An 18742-nucleotide genomic window follows, 5' to 3' on the forward strand; every position below is an offset into this window, starting at 1 on the left:
ACATAAAAGAACTTTGAATATTATATCGTAATTTGAATTTGTTATCGAAACATTAATCATTTCCTCTTATCTCTAATTTGCCATTAAGTAAAAATCACTTTTCTTTTATACATATACAGCAGACGTAAAATAACGAATTAAATGACACCTGGAAATTGAAGACAGACTAAAACAGATTTGTCTACAAACTCGATGTACCATTTACCCGAATCAATAAAACTATTTCAAATGGCACTTCTCTTTGTTTAAAATTACTTGAAAATTTCCAGATAACTACCCCAACGTCTTATCATTGCATCGAATATTTTTATCCTCAAAGTGTTCAGATTGTTATCTTGGTTGTTCTTTATCGCCCGTATGAGTCACGTGTAATAATGACGTAATACCGATAGTTGCCATTACCACGGACGGAAGGTTTACGAATCGAGCGAGATAGTTTGGTAAAGTTTGGTTATGTTTGGCTGGTGCGAAGGACGAATGCACACTTCGTATACTCTTTTTGACGTTTCTGTCAACATTGGAAAAAAATGGGCTTGTTTGGAAAATCCCAGGAAAAGAATCCAAAAGAAATGGTTGGAAAGTCGCGATCAACTCTATCGAATGATCTCAATGTTTATACAGAATTTTATTTCAGGTTCAAGAATGGACACATAAATTAAGGAAAGAAGGTTTTCAACTCGATAGACAGGTTAGAGGTAAGTCGCTTAAAAATAATACATTGTATACATTCTAAAATCGATGATACTACTTATACGCAGCAATTCAGCGAGAAGAAGAAAAAGTGAAACGTTCTTTGAAGGAAGCAGCAAAGAAAGGTGACAAGGATGTCTGTAAAATTCTCGCAAAAGAGATAATACGTGCACGCAAAGCTTGTAACAAAATTTATACATCGAAAGCTCATATGAATTCTGTATCCTTACAAATGAAAAATCAACTGGCAACGATCAGAGTCGCAGGTTCGGTTTCGAAATCTACAGAAGTGATGCAAGCGATGCAGTCGTTGGTCAGAGTACCCGAAGTAGCTGCCACGATGAGGGAATTGTCAAAAGAAATGATGAAGGCTGGTATCATCGAAGAAATGTTAGACGAAACGATGGATTCTATCGAAGATTCGGAGGAAGTGGAAGACGAAGCGGATGAAGAAATAGATAAAGTAACCTTTACTTTGATGCGCGAAATCAAAGATATTCGTAGAATTCGACAAATGCCGAATGTGTTAAGGAATTAATCGATTTATGTTTCAGATCTTGTGGGAAGTCACCGCAGGTCAGTTAGGTACAGCACCCGCGGTTGTTACGGAAACTCCCGGTTCGGTAGTAGCGTCTACATCTGCCGACGAAGAACACGAAGAGACAGATGACAAGGAGCTTGAAGAAATGAAAATGAGACTACAAAGTCTTCGTAGTTAGCTGCGATATGTAAATAATTTATCGATACCAACTTTCAGTGTTAATATCAGCTTGATATATTTTAATAATATTTCTAGAAAATTTTCAAAACATGCTACACATTAAATAACCAAAAACAGCAGAGAAACATTCATCTTCTCTGCAGTTTTTCTATCCAGTTTTGGTAATCTATACATAATCTGTAGGATACCGTTATATGTTTACTATCGACAAAGTCATAATTACAGAGAAGCTGGCTTCTTGATTATACTACATTGAAATATGTACTGCTTAATTTAATGATTGCAAAATCTTGTATTAATATGTATTATATGTAAACGATGATTCTGATTATCGACTCGATGACTTTTCTATTTACCTTTACCTTTCGATTAAATTAAATTTATAAAAACGTATAAAAACTCGTGTTACGGTGCGGTAAACAGAGTACATAGGTTTATGCAGACAACTTACTGCTTGTATGTATAAATCTATATTATTATTGACAAAGCAACTCGGTTCAGATGTTTGCTACTTTAGTATGTTAGACCAAATCACAACAAAATTATTACATATGTATATCGCATGAATAATTATGTAGAACATCCGCTTGGCATTTTGTGCAACTATACAGAATATCATGATTTTATTAATAAATTTACATTTTATAGCTTATTGTTAGATACGTAGCATAATTTTCTATCAAAAATGAATACAGGTAAGCAGAAATTAAACTACGGTATTAATTTACGGTAGATCCGATTGCTTCTGCAAAAGTTTCATAGACAAAGAATCGTTTAAATGTAGATAAAGATATTTCAAAACCGATACTTTGCTATCCTCGTGTACAATTAAACATTAACAACTACAATGTAAACAAAATCTAAATATCTCCATTGCCGGATATGTCATTCAAGTCAATGAAATTGTCTCAGAATTTATGGTAAATAATTGTAATTCTTTTTGTTTAAATTTCATGCATATTAACTGAATAAATATTGGACATTGTGCGTTAAACGAAAATATATTTCATTGACAAAAGACAGATATTTGAACAAATTATTCTTATCTTATATCTCCGTAATTTTCCCATAAATATTCATTGTACGATAAATCTTTTTATAAATTTACAAATGATTTTTCGTTGATTTTCAAAACAAACCGTCATTTTTTATCAATCTCGACAATTCTGCGCTTCTTACATTTAAACATGTACCTTTCGACAATTATGTAAAACGAATAACAAAATTTATCAAAGAATTTACTACAAATATCATTTGTACTCTACAAAACCTTTTCTTGTTTTAACTTATTATTATCATCGTACCTATCACCATTCTTTTATAAATATATGTATATCGCTTACTACACAGATATTGTACATCTACTTTTAGCCTTTCTCAGATTAAATGATACTTTAAAGTTGAATAAATTAATTAGGAATTGTATTAATTATACGTCTCAGAAGTCTTGTGTAAAAATATTGTGTTCTTTGGGATAAATGTACCTACAACGTTTCTATAGAGAAACTAATAAATTCTCAGACACATACGATAAACGAAAAGATTCGTTATAACAAATTTATACAGTAGACGAAGGCGTGATATTTATGTAGCATACAGAGACATTAAAAACCTATTTTTAGCATGTAAAAACATAAATTTAGAAAAAGTTGACATACAATACGTGTACCGTAAGGTTTCGAAATAATACAAATAATATATCTTATATGCTAGTATTTAAAAAGTATGTACCTGTTTGTTTTTAATATACATTCAGTTACAAATATACATATCCATTTAAAATATTTATATTCAACTATATATGTATACATCTTTACAAATACTATAATTTATTTATATCTCAACAAATTTACAAGCGATCAATTACCATATTTACTATCGAAAGTTTCATCCGTGATCTAGTTTTTCTAGGCAGTCTATGCATATGGGGTGCAAGTTTCCGCAAAAAATATCTAACTTCGCTTGTAATAGGGAAAATTGTTCTGCGCATTCTTCTTGAAGCTTTTTTACGTCGCACAAGTTTTTGTTGTTTCAAAGTCAAACATTCTTCCACTTCTTCGTCTGATGCTTCCAATGAATGCGGCAAAATAACTTTGCACGCTTCTAATCCTTTTGAATTCATTTTATGTTCCGTTTCTTCAGAAGAAATTGATAGAAATTCAACTAAATTTTTATCTGTATCTTCCTTGGATTGTTTCCTCACAGGTAGCGTAATCAATGCTTGACCATTTTTCATGTGCAGTTGTTTTTTATCGATGTCGCTGGACGTAGTAGGAATATGGGTGATTTTTGTTCGAGTTTGCTTTTTGTTAGCATTCAGCAGATTTTGTTGCTCTTGTTCTGGAAGATTTATCTTAATCAATAAACCTGGAGGAATGCTGGCTAAACTATGCACCGGTATAGGATCGCCCAAATTTGATATGTCAGCAGTAAATGGTAAAATCACTTTCTTTACGTTAGGTTGGATATTATTTGTAATACTTGATTTAATATTGTTTCCTACTGTTATAGGTTGAAGTTGATCCATGAATTGAACTTTCCAATTAGAATTAGGAGGAAGGGGTAATTTTCTCATCACACGATTTTCAATGTTATTAGAATCAGGCCTTGGAATGTTAATGAGTGTCGGCCTTTTAGACTTGCCACGTTTTTTTGCAAGAGGCGTAGGCTTATTATCTATCTTTGGTTTTTTGCTAGATACTAAAGGTCTTGGAAAATATTGTTTTTTAATTCCTTTAGCTGTATCATTACAATTAGATTCCTCTATAATATCCTGTTCATCTTCGATTTGTTCTACAGGATTGATTGGGTTTACATGCGATACATCTTTTATAGTCGGAACTGCATCGCAAGGCCCTACTTTATGGAAATTCTGGCCTGTCTGAAAATGTTTGGAACAGAGAACTAATTTTCGTATTTGATTCGGAGACATTTTCAACAGATCCTCTCTTCCCAAAAACTGACACCATCTTAAACACCTTCCAATTTCATAAGCAGGGAAAGGGTGGAACTTGTATCTTTCCAATTTGTTCATAGGATCAGATCTTGATCTACCGCATGCGGCGCATGCTTGACTTTCTAAAACAGCAGGTGGTAAAGGATCTAATATTTTCTCTGCGGAACTATACGACTTTGACTCGGATGTAACTTCCATGTTATACTGTTCAGATCCGTCTAATTGATCAGGATTGCGAATGTTGGGTACAGCATTGTCTACCAATCTGTTTTTATAACCAGGCAAAAATTGGGAACGGTCAAAGTGTTTTGAACAAATGTAACAAAACAAAATTTCTTTTCTCGTTAGTCTATAATACGAATCTACACCAACGAAATCGAGCCATTTAAGACATCGAAACTCTTCCCCAGGAAAATGGTGAAAAGTTGTACCGTCGTAATTTAGATCTGGTGGATCTCGTCGAGAACGACCACACAGTACACAGGTTATGTTGTACAAACTTTGTTTAGGATCGTAAATGGAAGGTACTGCTGTACCGTTCAATCTGTCGAAATATTCATTTAGAAAATCCTTTTGCTCAAAATGCTTCGAACAAACCATTCTCTGAAGTAATTGTTTTTTTGTAAGTTTGTACAAATCTTCGCGACAGCAGAATTCCAGCCACTTTCTGCATCTAGTTTCGTCATTAACGGGAAGCCCAAAAAACATGTACTCTTCCTCTCTATTGTTTGGATTCATACGCGAACGACCGCATACGGCACACGGGTGTGGCATTTTTCTGATTATTTTGTATTTCTGTGCTTTCGTCAAATCAACAATCTCATCGTGTCACAAGTCACAACTCACAACACAGCTTGACAAAGGAGATTAATTAAAAATCAGAAATTCCGTTACGTTTTCACTACCCTGGCTGACAGCAAAATTTTCAAAAATATTCAAATTTAAATTATCTTCTCATTATGATTTTGTTCACGATATGATTTTATAGTGGTCGTGCAATACAGTTCAAAGATAAAGTACGATGAACCCCGTCATCCTTTTTTCATTTTCCCATATATCACAAATATTTAACGTATTTATGAAATATGTACACAACCGCTAAGGAAAGTGAAGAAATGAAAATTTACTTGAAACACTTTTCCTTTGAAACTGTGCGTTTGAAAAGTCACTTTCTTCACGCTTTACTGCACTTGTTGCGCTTTCCTTCAATTTCGTAAGAGGTTATGTTGCTTGTTATAGCGTCTGTATCGAACCTTTTGTAAAGTAAAAAACAGGAAACAGGTCCCTAACTTACAGTAGCACTCTAGCTGCTAGTTGCTGCTAGTGGCTGCTAACAGTGGCTAGCAGTAGCACTGTACCAGTAACACTTGAATTTTATGATTGTATTAGTATAAATGTATATATATATATATGTATAATACGTGCACATCACTAATCCGAGCTAACCTAACTAGTAAAACTAAACATTGTATCATTCCAGGGGAAGGAAATAGGAAGACTCCTATTGTCAAAGTATTCCATTCATAATAGAAAAACTATACAAAATGGCAGAAAATTCTAACAATCCGTATGATATTAACGGACAGCATTTCAATCCCGATATGTATTTCCAGAAATTATTAAAAGTATATTTATTATTGTGCTCGAATTATTTTTTGTATATCAATTTGACAACCAACAAAACATTACTTTTGCTTTTATAGGAATGTACATTGAAACAAATTATGGATCACGAAGCTGAAATTATAAAAAATACCCAAACATTACACTCTGATATGCAAACATTAGTATATGAAAATTATAACAAGTTTATATCTGCAACCGATACTATTAGAAAGGTAAATAATACAAGTACTTTATGGCAAACTTGTTAGTTTGTTTAATCGCTTAAATTATCTCCTGTTTAATGCGTAGATGAAAACTGATTTCAAAGAAATGGAAGATAGTATGGATTTATTGGCAAAAAATATGGATAGCATAACTACCTTTTCAGAACAAATTTCATCGACATTGCAAGGGACTAGACAACAAATTGCTAAACTATCTTCGGTTCATGCTCTGTTGAAAAAATTGCAATTCCTCTTCAAGCTGCCTGGTAATCTGAAAGATAGAATGAACGAAGAAAATTACGCGCAGGTTTATAACTAATCCCATGTCATTTGTAACATACAGTTACAAATATAAAAGATATTTTTAATGTTTTTTCAGGCAGTACAAGATTATATTCACGCGCAACGCGTCTTAAATCAATACGGGAATATGCCTTCGTTCCAAGGAATACAAAAAGATTGCGAAGATATATTACACGAACTTAAATCGAGGCTGAGAATGCAGTTTCATAAAAGAGATTCATCGACTAAGTCTTTAGCTGAAAACGTAGATCTCCTATTACAATTAAAAGAACCGGCCGATTCTTTGTGCGCTGAATTTTTAACGCACGCAGATGGACGACTAACAGAACAGTTAGATATTCTGAAGGACATGTGCGAAAATGATATTATAGAATTTGTTGACACGGCTAGTTCTGGATTTCTTAGCGACTTGTGTCTAATTGTTGCATCTTACAATGATCTGTTTGTAAACAGACCACCTTTGGAAGACAACGAGTTTACCGATGATTTTGATACGAAAGCTCTTGCACGTTTAAGTAATTTTATCATGAAAAACATGAAAAAGTACTTTGACCTGATTGGTAAGAGAGTGGAAAATATAGCCGATACAGCAGTTTTAGTGAGAGCCTTGGATAAGTTTCATAGAAGATTACAAGCTATAAACATGTTGTGTGACGAAACAGACTTTACAAGGTAGGAAAAATAACATTTTTCATATAAAACTTGATAAAAAAACGAAAAAATTAATGATACATCAGAATATATCATCTTATTTATCAGAATAGGTACAGAGATTATTATCAGTGCAGGTAGAAAACAATGTCGTAATCATTTAGATAGTTTGAAACAACACTTGAGCGAATCGCTTGTTAAAGTAAGGCAAATATTGGCAGCAAAAGTGTCTCAAGAAGGAGACGGTAGCTTGGCAGAACTTGAGGCATTGCTCGTCATGCCTACCATTGAGAAAGTTAAAGGAGTTTTACAAGATTTATTGGTTTGTTTTTTTATTCTAAATAATATTATCATCGTACGATACGAACACGATCGAAAGAGAAATATGATTTCAGGTCTTTCTACAACCAGATCTGTCGTTTAATTTAAAGACGCAATTTCTCCAAAACTTTAGCGTGGACGAAGTTAGAGAAGGACTGATTGTTGGATTTTTACATCATTTAATGGCAACCGCAAGCGGATTCTGTACTGGATCCGATGTTCCAAAATTTCCGCCTACTCTTTTACTTCTATTAAGTAAAATGTGTATCGAATATAAAGAGAATAATATAAAATATTTGGTAGGTCGCGATGGATACATTGAAAGCGAGAGAGATGACATATTGTTAAGAAATTATATCATCTATTTGAATTATAGCTTACAACAACCGACGATTTATTCAATATCGAACAATATACGACGTCTGATAACGCGATTACAATGGATTCGGAGATATGCGAGAATTTTCAGGAAGCTGCACAGAATTTATTAAATCACTACGTTCGCATTCAAGGTTTAGCGGTGTCACAAATGTTACGAAAATCCGTCGAGACCAGAGATTGGCTCCACACAATCGAGCCGAGAACAGTTAGAGCTGTAATGAAAAGAGTTGTGGAAGATGTAACGGTGATCGATACTCAAGTGGCCGCTTTGTACGACGATTCCGACGGTCAAATCGATAGAAGTAGCGATAGTAGTAGGAAAACTCACAGGTAAAAAGTTCAATGTGTAATAAAGAACATTAACAACATGTCTATCGAGATGATCCGTCTATTTTTCAGCGTGAGCGTATCGAGGCATCACTATAGGTCTAGTTGGTCGTCGTATACGCCCAGTCACATAGATTCCTCCTTGGTGACGAATATTCATAAATTATTCTCAGAGCGCATCGAAATATTTTCATCGGTACAATTTAATAAAGCCTCCATCCTCACGGGAATCATCAAAATAAGTTTAAAGGTAAAATACTTTTAGCAGACAGCGTACCGTAATAGAGACAGGTGCTGTCGAGCAGTTACAATGATAAAATAGCACAGCCATTATCCACTTTGCATCGCGAGGATACCGTGTTCTCTTATGTTGCATATGCTGCATACTACGCAACGCGCTTCGTGCGCTATCATCAACGTTACCAAGAATCAATGTTTCATCCGAAACTTGCGATAACGATTCCCTTTGTATTCATAGACTTTCCTGGAATGCGTGAGATTACGAACATTCAGTAAATACGGACTGCAGCAAATTCAAGTAGATACTCATTATTTACAGCTATATTTGTGGAGATTCGTCTCCGATGAAAAGTAAGTAAACGATATAATTGTTCGCACAACCATACAATAACCAATTATTTTTATATGAAATTCATTTTTATTCGAATTTTGTTCGAAGCGTCGTTCACTTTTTGCTGGACGAAATACTTGGAAGCGCTGTTCATAGGTGTTTAGAACCAGTTTTAATGGAACCAAGTGTCGTCGACATTATATGCGAAAGAGGATAAACTTGTGATTGACTTAAATCATACTATTATCGTTAGCCGTATAGAATACCTACCGTGTATATTATTGTATATAATTCGTATGCGAATGTTTTAACTATCGATAGTGTACATTCCATGAATAAAGTTTACGGTAAGAGCTAAGAAAAAATCGTAGCGTTAAAGTACTACAACTTAAATAATACGATGTACGGCGTACATTTTTGTCTTCCTTTCTCCATCGATTCGATGGATCGATCATTCGTCTCCTTTTCTTTGCCCTCCCCACCTATACGAGATAAAATAAACTCATCAAAGTCTTAGCATGCTATAAGAAGCAGGGTCAAATGATTCTAATAAGTCTTAATTCTCTACTACATTCTGCGCTTTTGAAGTTTATTACCGAATAAATTGAATCGATCGTTTCTTTTCTGTTTACATCGGCACATGGTTTTCTACACTTTGACGAATGAAAATGCTCTAAAAATACTCTACATACATGCATACATCAAATAGAGAGAGAGAGAGAGAGAGAGAGAGAGAGAGAGAGAGAAAAGAGAAATTAAAGTTGAGAGTTGTCGAAAATAAAAATCGAATACTGTTATCGTAACGTAGTTACGAGTAGGTAATCGTCGACGATTCCCGTCTATCCAACGCACAAAAGTGCAAAGAATAAATGGGACAAGAGCTTGTAACGTGTATGGGGTTCTGCCGTACCCCCTTGGCAGTGGCTCGAGTTAATTCGAACTTCCTCTCGTTGGATGAGATTCATTCTCCGAGTATCCGGCGTAGGCCTACGCACAGCATTCTACCCAATTTAATAAACTCTTCTAAATTACTCGGGCCGGGGCCGAGCTGTTCCCTCGCTCAATCATGAATTTCCCTGGAAATCCACGGAAAATTCACTAAATTCACAAAATTTACACTCAGACCGCCTGTGAATTGAATGTTGTCTTGGACTCTTGTCGGCGTTTGATTTAAAAATTTACATTACATTTACAATTACACTTGGTCCTTCCGAATGTTGAAGGATTTAGTAAAAAATGATCGGTTCACGCGATCGTTTAATTGGTAAACGCTATCATGATATGCAAGTTGTAATCACCTATTTTAGGTATCTCTGAACAAAAACTCGAATATACGTGTATGTATATTCTTGATGTCCAGAAAAGCAATATCATCGCTAGAGGCATATGTGGCACACGTGATCTCAGAAAACACCTGTGCACGTGTGACTTTTGTACACTACGAAAAGCTGTACGTTCCAATGGCACGCTCATTCCAACTGAAACCGTTGCCACACAGATATTGACGATCCTCGAAATAAATCGTACGGGCTCCGTACCAAAGATATTTCTTCGAAAAACGATCTACAAGGAAATATCATCGAGAAACGGTCGGGTGTTCTCCGAGAGTATCGAAACATTTTCGAACGACGAGTATCGAAGACGTGTTCCGTTCAACATATGCGAAGCTTCGAAATTGAAGAAAATCAACCCGTTCGTCTCAACAACAATCAAGTAACAAAGTAACGATTATTCGTTTCTACAAACTTTAAATTCAAATTTAAGAGAAAAATGCTAGAATGTCGAATATGGTATAATCATCATGTATCGTAATCGTTTTCGCAGGTATGTTTGTTTGCGTCTTTCTAATCGTGAATTTAACAAAGACCCAAGAAGAAAGTGTTATCGAATCGATTCACGTTTCTTTTACTTGCATAGACCTCACGGAAACGGAGGGTATCCTAATATAATAGATGCCTAAATTGACGACGACGCGCCATCGCGACGAAAGAAAAGATCACGGAACAGAACAGAGAGAATACATCGAAAGATAAAGATGCCAGTACACTGGCCTACTACCTACAGCCCTTTGGCGTAGATTGCGTTAAATCGATCAAATGGACCCGCATGAGAAAATGGACCATGGACGTATTCACGAGACAACGATGGCAACGTTTATCACGAAATGACCAAACTATTTCGATGCGCAGGCTACTAACGGCTACTCGTGTATCGTGTATCGTGAATCGGTGGATCGGTGGATCGGTGAATCGGTGGATCGGTGGATCGGTGGATCGTGGATCGTGGATCGTGGGCTGTACTGTGAAGCGCATTCGGTGGCATAGGGGAGCGCTGCGCTGCATGCACGCATTAATCAACGAGCTGTCCTTTTCCTCCATTAAACTCTGTAGCTGTACGACCAGCGTCATTCTTTGTCAATTTGCACGGCGGACCTCCTCGCGGGTCCTTCGACCAATTATTTCTTTGACGAACGACAATGTTTCCATCCTCGTTGTTTGGTAATCGTTGCCGCTGGTACATAGATATGTCAGTCCCTGACCATAAAAAAACGACCGAAAATGTTGAACGTCGGCGTCGGTGATTCACGCGACGACCAACCCACTACTTACAATTACTTTTCACTGATAAATCTATTTTAGATACTTTGTCTTGTGTGCTTCTTGTACGCAGCTTGCATACGCGATAATATTTACACTGGTATAATCGCAGAGGTCAAGGTATGTATGTACACGTACATCGATGTCTTATCGTAGGCCGTTCTCAAATTGTTCAATTATCAGGGCGCATATTTTAAAAACAGACTATCCCATCCTCCTTGACAAACCATTATACGATTACGATTACTTAATCAAATATAGTATTTAGTAACAAACGATTCGATATATTTGATCCAAGACGAATTATCAATTTTCGAGACATGGGGCATATTACCTACCTTTCGACACTCTCTATGCCGACAATTTGTCCTATTAATTAATTTACGATTTACATATCTACATATACCGATATTATTCTATTCGAAAATGAAAATAACTATGTATCGCGTCCATTTTATCAGACAAAGCAAACGAAACTTGAGTTTAACGAAGATATTTTGGTTTGTGACCGTAACAATGGGCGGAAAAGACACACGCTCGTTGCTACGCTTGCAAATTAAACTATCTACATACATACACACATATACGACGATTTTTCTCTAAAGAACGATAAAAATGGCTCTGTTGTAGTATGGATTTCAAAGCTAAATCCGATAGAAAATTGACACAAGAAGAGATAAAGAGAACGCCTATGGAAAATTGGAACTTTAGTCTCACCGAGACCTACCTACATATATATTTCGGGTCAGATTTCGAATACCGCAGTCAGTAATGAATCGTTGAAGAGAAAAAAACTCGAGAAAAGCAACCTCGCCACTTCAATTTACTAATCTGTTTGCTAAGTAGTGGTGCCGTAGGTGATGTTGTAAAAATTCACCTCGACACGATTACTTTTCACGCAGAGATGGACCGTCTACGATGTCTTCCAGAGGTGAAGAAAATCTAAACGAATACCTTTTCGATATTTTCAGAGGAATATCAGGTAATCAATTTTCTATCGAGAGTCGCATAGCATTACTTTGCGAATGGTTAAAGCTACGTTTAAGGATGGTCTATGACATCGTGCGTTAAGGGTTAAAATGGATTAAAAATTATTTCTAAGAGATAAATAGGAAAAAAATAGGAGACGAAAAAACAAATTTTCATCTGCAAAATATACATATACATATATAGGTATACATATTACACCGGAAGAAGAATCTTTCGACCAATCAACGTCATGGACGCATTAATCGGCCAGGACCGCGATTCTCAACTACATACATGCAAGTAAACAGATACTACATAGTCCTTCCATTTTCTGGAAATATTTTCGACTTTATTCTGTAACGTATATGCTTCTTAGATTCTAGTTGAACGATGAAAAGTAACATTTTTCGACCGAACGGTTCGATAGTCTCGTAGATTGTTTCGCATTAAAAAAAAAAAAAAATTAGTTTTAGTGCTTGCAGTTTGAAGAAAAGTGCACACGATATTACTCATTAAAACCATGACTGTTCGTATATCATGATTTTGTTTCCAAGTAGATTTCTGCGTTAGATTTGCGTTTCCGTTTCGAATCAAGCTTCGCAGCATCCATCCAATCAAACATGCGTACATGCACAGATAGATAGATAGGTAGACATGTATACGTATAGACGGATAGATCGTCGGTAATTCGATCGGTAAGGGAAGGTTGAAAAGCACTGTCACAGAGAGAATTCTAGCGGATGGTTGTGTCGTCAGCCGCGCGATTCAAATCGTGCGCCAAGGCGAGGCAATAAGGACTTGGACTGCCGGTGAATGGTTTGATAACAAGCGGTGGAAGGAAGGCAGCCAGGCAGGCAGGCATAGGCATAGGCATAGGCATAGGCATAGGCATAGGCATAGGGGAGACGCATATTCCCCGTTGGTTGGCCGACCATTCAGTGACGCGATTCTTCACTGTCCGGGACTGATTTCAATTGGTAAATTGATTTGGAACGATGACGAGAGAGAAAAAAGAAGAGAAAAAGATGGTATGATTTAGATTGGGCGAGAGAGGTTCGGGGGCCATTGCGTGCAAAAGATGACAAAGAAAGAGGCACACACCGCTGGCGTGACAGGGTGTACCGTGAGCGTCACACAGAGCAGAAAACGATGGCGGTGGCAGTAGCAGTGCCTCTCTTGCGAACCGTTAATAGGTACTGAACGCTGGTTGAATGCTTAATGCACCGTGCTTCTAGGATTAAATTGACCAATCATTTCCCGCGCGGCAAGGAGCGGCCAATTACAGCGCTCGTCCGACTATATTAAGCCAATCAAGAACAGTTTATCGCTCAGTCGTCGGTCTGCTGCCGTTCTGTGGGTGTCGTGCGCGTGCGTGCCTCTTTTTCTAACAATTCCAACTCGCGAAACAAACGAATCGTGCGGGAAGAACAAAATAGACTGTTTCATGTTTCTCTGTCACAGTCACAGTCACAGTCACAGTCACACAAATCATTCGCAACGTTCACTGACGATGTTTGATGATTCCAACAACGATCTCGTCAAGTGATAAGGTCGTGTATTCCATCTATCCGCTTTCCAACGCCGCGGATCTTCCCCTAACATTTGAAATCGCTCGATTCGATCGGATCAACATCGCACTATTTCTTTAAAATCAAAGGAATTTCTCGCTGATGGTGCTGTTGGACGAATAAGAAGAAGAGAAAAATTGTGATACGGTTCATCTTTTATACCTAACAAATTTAGTCATTTTCATACCTAGTGCTGACGTATCGTATTTCGATACTCCGTGGTCACGTCTCGTGTGATTGCTGTGGCGTTTCTCTCGTTATCGATTTTTCATTCAACGATCGAATCTCGAGTAAGTTTTCATGTTTTTTTCGAGATTGAATAAACAGTGGAGTGCTGGCGAAAAATCTCAATTTGATTACAAAGTATATGGAATAGTTGTAATTGTACAAAAATAACAGTGGCTTCGAAGAATCAAACGTACAACGTTCTCTTACGTTAACAAGTGCGGAAGAGCGCATCAATGTTGTCCACTAGAGTGTCGAATAGAAGCTAAAGGTCGTGAGGTTTCCTTCGATTGTTCGGTCAGCTCCGGTACATATTTAGTTACACGATCATAGCGAGTGATACGTATCGTTTTCACGAATAATTATTTCATATCTTTACTCGTAATTAACAGTTTTAAGCAACAACTTTAAATTTCATAAATAATTGTTGAAAATAACGTCGATATCACGTGTTCGGTAAACCGATAAATAAAAAGTCAACTTGTACATATATGTATAACAGTATGTATTTATGTTTATGTTTATGTTTATTTCCTTGTAAATACGTTCGCGATTGCATAACGTAAGCTAATTTTTAACTTGTATTTGACCGCAAAAAGAAACAATTGGTAATCTTGCAGCGACGAGATACGTACAGAAGTAGTCGGTAGTACGGTAGTAGTCGGTAGTAGTCGGTAGTACGGTAGCACGGTAGCACAGTTGACAGACCGCCACAGACCTACAAGAGAAGAGACCGAGCTAGAAATTCTGTTTTCTCGTAACTTGCCAATCAACGTTACAATTTTATTCGGTAGATGTGTCGAAGCGTCGGAAAGAAAGGAGTATAAAACTGTTAAGAATCGGCTGATAGTCACGGAAACAATAAACGAAAACTAAGCGAGTATTGCATCGCGTTCTGTATTTCGGCATGAAAAGGAGCATTTACAATTTGAGACGGACATTTTGTTATTCTGAATATGTAACGGCACGCGGTGGCGTGGTTCGACTTTATCACGGCGACTTGTTGACCCCGCGCAAACGATAGCGTCTAAAAGACACGAGAGCCAATTGCCGAACAAACTTTCAACTTCCAAGTTCCAAATTCTTTTTTCTTCGTTTACCGTGTCTTTTGTTATTTTCCTCGTTGACATTGTCAGTGTCGTTTCAAGTTTCGTACGACCGACTGTCACTTTGGCACCATCCACTTTTTCACCCAACGAAAAAATTGTAAACTATCTCGATCTTGATTCGAAGCTCACCACTCTTAAAATAGAACAGGAACTGTGCCACGGAGACCCACCGATATTCTACCCGATGCTCCGTCCATTTTTACCGAACGGCGAGCTTCAATTTTTCTTTCTTTCTTCATTTTTTGTCGCACAGGAATGTCTCTATTCTGTCGGGTTGCTCTCGAAATTCCTTCTCGTCGCATTCTCTCATCCACCCACAATTTACGCATCGTTGCCTAATAAGTTGACGAGCTATTTCGCGACCACTCAGGGCCAGCCAACATTAACAGAAATTAGCGTTAATTGGTGTGGTCCCCTCTTTCTTTCTCACCCGCATCACCACCCTGATTGCCTGCCCCGACAAACTTGTTCATCTCTGCCGTCTTTCCTTTTTATACGATTCTCTCGTTCCTTTTGCAAGCTCTGTGTTCCTTCTTAAACTATATTCGCGATATATGATATGTAAACTAAAAGACAGCTACGCGTCACCATCCAACCGCGTCTGCAAAACCCTTGTAATGTAACTGCTCTCTATCGGCTAGTAATCCTCTTTGGCTTATGCGGCTTTACATGTTAACCCACGACATTATCGAACATGCTGTTGCATATGTCCAATTTATTGGTAGTTTACAAATACGAACCGTTTCTTCGACGAGTTCTCCGAGAACGTTCGGATCGTGTCGAGAAACTTTCGAGCAACTTCGTTAAAAAGAAAAACCGATACACACTCTAGTCCGAGTTGTCGACTCACACCATCGCGATGCTTACTATGAATAAGTACGGTGTTTGACCGCGACGCGGTGCGTTGAAGAAGGACGAGTGGCAAAGAAATCAAAGATTCGATTCAAGCCTTCTCTATCTCGTACGCACACGTATATACATACACGCATATCTATAAATGTATATTCGTGACCAGCGACCCCATCGTTCATCGCTTTTCGATCCATTCCATTCCATTCCGTTCCATGAATTTCTTTCTCTTTATCCCTCGTAATTCTCAGCCCTGCAGTACGATAGCAACGTTTCTTTTAATATTCTATTTCTATATGTGTTTCAATCATCAACTTTGTTTCTATTTTGCAGCATAGCGGAAAGAAGAATATAATACCGTCTTGCCGCACACGGTAGTGACAACAAGAGCGTTGTTAACGATGTTAACCGAGAGATTGTCACGTGTCTCGACCAAGTACAAAGAATACGTGTATCGATTGTCGAACCATCCAGCAGGGCTTATTGGTAGCAAACAAATCTACGAAACAGATGCAACAAGTGTGAATGCGAGTCGGCACGTTACATCGTGTTTGAAATTTCTCCAAGAGTGCCGCACAGAGGAAGAAAGAACGACGAAGGCTGCAGTAGTGGGCGACTTTAACGACTTCTCGAGGTCGCATCAATGAGCCACCACTATGTGTCATCGCATCGTTATAATATCGTATACCTACGATATACATATACTATTTTCCTATTGTTTTCCAACCAACTCACCGATTCAAACTTTTCAGTTACTTTCTCGAAAATTGTTAAATATGTATACGAACGAGATAAAGTTAAACCGATTTCTTTTACAGGACGTTATCACGTAAATGGGCTAATTTAATCGACTCGATATTTTTATCCGTCTTGTGAAACGATTTTAGAGCGTACACGCAGCGAATGCGTCACGCGATATCAATGGACAACGGTATTCTTCTGCCGATTATCTAATCTCACGTTAAATTATACCGAAACACGGACGAGTTATATTAACATTTCCTACCATCTCTTTAATTATCTATGTATTACTTGTCGCGTATTCGATTCTCTTTCGGTACAACGATGCGTCCCCGTCCCCGTCCCCGTCCCCGTCCCCGTCCCCGTTGTAGCGTGTGTGTTGTTCCTTGTTACTTTCCTTGTATAATAAAATGCTGCTGCATTTGTTGATGTCATTGTATTTTGCAATCTCGGCAAAATGTTAACATTTATTATTCATATAATTCATATAGTTTACGGCGATTAATAATTATGTACGACTGTTGCGTTTTACAGAAATCAAGCATCTGTATAGGAATCGATTAATCGACAGCACACGGAGGGATTACGATGAAATCGGAAATAAATCCTGTCCTGTTCCTAAGTACTAGTGCCGCAGGAGTGATTAGGTTGGGTTAGAAATTACCATATCTCCTGCTGCTCAAGTGCTTATCAATGGGTCGGGACGCACATCTACCTCCTCCTTCCTCAACTTTCTACGCAAAGCTCGAATTTCTCGAAATGTATGATAAATTTATATTACGCGTTACTTTCCTAATACTATCGTTTTCATTATCTATTCATCATTGACAGTGTAATTGAAAATATATTTACGTAATAAACGTACCTATATAACGAAATGTACTTCCTCGCATTTTAAATTAAACTTTTCTATTAATTTTTTACAATACGTGATGTACTTATACTGTTATTTATAGTTTTACAAAACAAAAAAATTGTAAAAAATAATTTAGTTGGAGGAGCTGGGATTTGAACCCAGGACTTTCAGCATGCGAAGCAGACACTCTACCACTGAGTTACACCCCCGGTTAAACATCCCGCCTTTCATCTTCTACATATGTCCGAGTATGTAATTTCGAGTGTGCACAAAAGCAATAACAAAATTACCTCATCTCGTTCTTCGTTAAATACATCCTATTCTAATAATTCCCAATACGTTAAATTAATTTTACCCTCGGCTGTCTAAAGTTCCACGACAATTCTAATGCAAAGTATATGTATACTTTCGATCTCAACACATTCGAAACCAATATATTTATTATAAGATAAACCTTGCTATATATTCGGAAAAATAGTGCAGTTTCGTACCGATCCTCGTGCCTCGTCATTTACTAGATAAGCGTGATACGTTGGAATTGGAATAGACGACTCGTAAGTTGAGTCATCGGTAAGATTTAAAATTTCTAGTATTTTTACAACCCTCCGATAGGAGTTAGGTATTATAGTCACAACCTCCAGTTCCATGATATACCTAATATACGATACATGACAATCGTAACTTTTATTCATGGAAGTTTAAACGATCAATCCCGAATTAAGGGAAACATGACAATCATCATGACGAGTAACAAGTCTGTGAATAGCATCGAGTAATATTTTCTTAATGAAATGGTCATAGATCCGACGATAACGGAAAATTGACTAAAACATCTGATCCAATGCAATGCGTAATCTCATCGAGACCTTTGGAATATTATTCCGTATTGATCATTGTTCGATTTCAACCCCATTTACTAACGTTCGGTTTTCAAGTAGAGCGTAGAGAGAAACCAGGTAAAAGATAGGTAAAAATTTGAACAATGAGTTCTACTTGTACAAGTGTATTTTATACGATCTATTATATCTATAGAGAGGAATAAATGAGATGTAATACAACGATACAATGATACGATATA

The 18742-nt window shown here is 37.1% G+C and overlaps 4 protein-coding genes, 1 long non-coding RNA gene and 1 other non-coding gene across 6 annotated transcripts; 4 read left to right on the forward strand and 2 right to left on the reverse strand.

Annotated features, from left to right (window-relative positions):
* Nucleotides 1-380: 380 nt before the first annotated feature.
* LOC128876002 (charged multivesicular body protein 3) lies at nucleotides 381-1746 on the forward strand. The gene is made up of 4 exons (XM_054122083.1): nucleotides 381-572; nucleotides 635-695; nucleotides 759-1153; nucleotides 1245-1746. Exons 1-4 carry the CDS (start codon nucleotides 528-530, stop codon nucleotides 1407-1409), a joined length of 666 nt encoding a protein of 221 aa, XP_053978058.1. The 5' UTR covers nucleotides 381-527; the 3' UTR covers nucleotides 1410-1746.
* Nucleotides 1747-1847: 101 nt separating this feature from the next.
* LOC128875519 (uncharacterized) lies at nucleotides 1848-2335 on the forward strand. Its single transcript, XM_054121152.1, is given in 3 exon segments — nucleotides 1848-1871; nucleotides 1929-2106; nucleotides 2145-2335. Coding segments are annotated over 3 exon segments (393 nt in total).
* An 882-nt stretch (nucleotides 2336-3217) lies between these two features.
* LOC128876001 (uncharacterized) lies at nucleotides 3218-5146 on the reverse strand. The gene has a single exon (XM_054122082.1). The coding sequence runs from the start codon at nucleotides 5139-5141 to the stop codon at nucleotides 3261-3263; it is 1881 nt and encodes a 626-aa protein (XP_053978057.1). The 5' UTR covers nucleotides 5142-5146; the 3' UTR covers nucleotides 3218-3260.
* Nucleotides 5147-5630: 484 nt separating this feature from the next.
* Nucleotides 5631-9104, forward strand: LOC128876000 (vacuolar protein sorting-associated protein 51 homolog). Its single transcript, XM_054122081.1, has 11 exons — nucleotides 5631-5763; nucleotides 5848-5992; nucleotides 6071-6205; nucleotides 6282-6503; nucleotides 6576-7171; nucleotides 7259-7472; nucleotides 7546-7770; nucleotides 7848-8182; nucleotides 8252-8429; nucleotides 8658-8770; nucleotides 8859-9104. The coding sequence occupies exons 2-11, from the start codon at nucleotides 5912-5914 to the stop codon at nucleotides 8965-8967; spliced, it is 2208 nt and encodes a 735-aa protein (XP_053978056.1). The 5' UTR covers nucleotides 5631-5763; nucleotides 5848-5911; the 3' UTR covers nucleotides 8968-9104.
* Nucleotides 9105-10334: 1230 nt separating this feature from the next.
* LOC128876003 (uncharacterized) lies at nucleotides 10335-18060 on the forward strand. Its single transcript, XR_008456931.1, has 3 exons — nucleotides 10335-10471; nucleotides 10575-14174; nucleotides 16401-18060. It is a non-coding gene; the product is annotated as an uncharacterized LOC128876003 (long non-coding RNA).
* Trnaa-cgc (transfer RNA alanine (anticodon CGC)) lies at nucleotides 17802-17873 on the reverse strand. Its single transcript has one exon. It is a non-coding gene; the product is annotated as a tRNA-Ala (tRNA).
* Nucleotides 18061-18742: the final 682 nt, after the last annotated feature.

This window comes from Hylaeus volcanicus, chromosome 4 (genome assembly GCF_026283585.1).
Source record: "Hylaeus volcanicus isolate JK05 chromosome 4, UHH_iyHylVolc1.0_haploid, whole genome shotgun sequence".
NCBI lineage: Eukaryota > Metazoa > Arthropoda > Insecta > Hymenoptera > Colletidae > Hylaeus > Hylaeus volcanicus.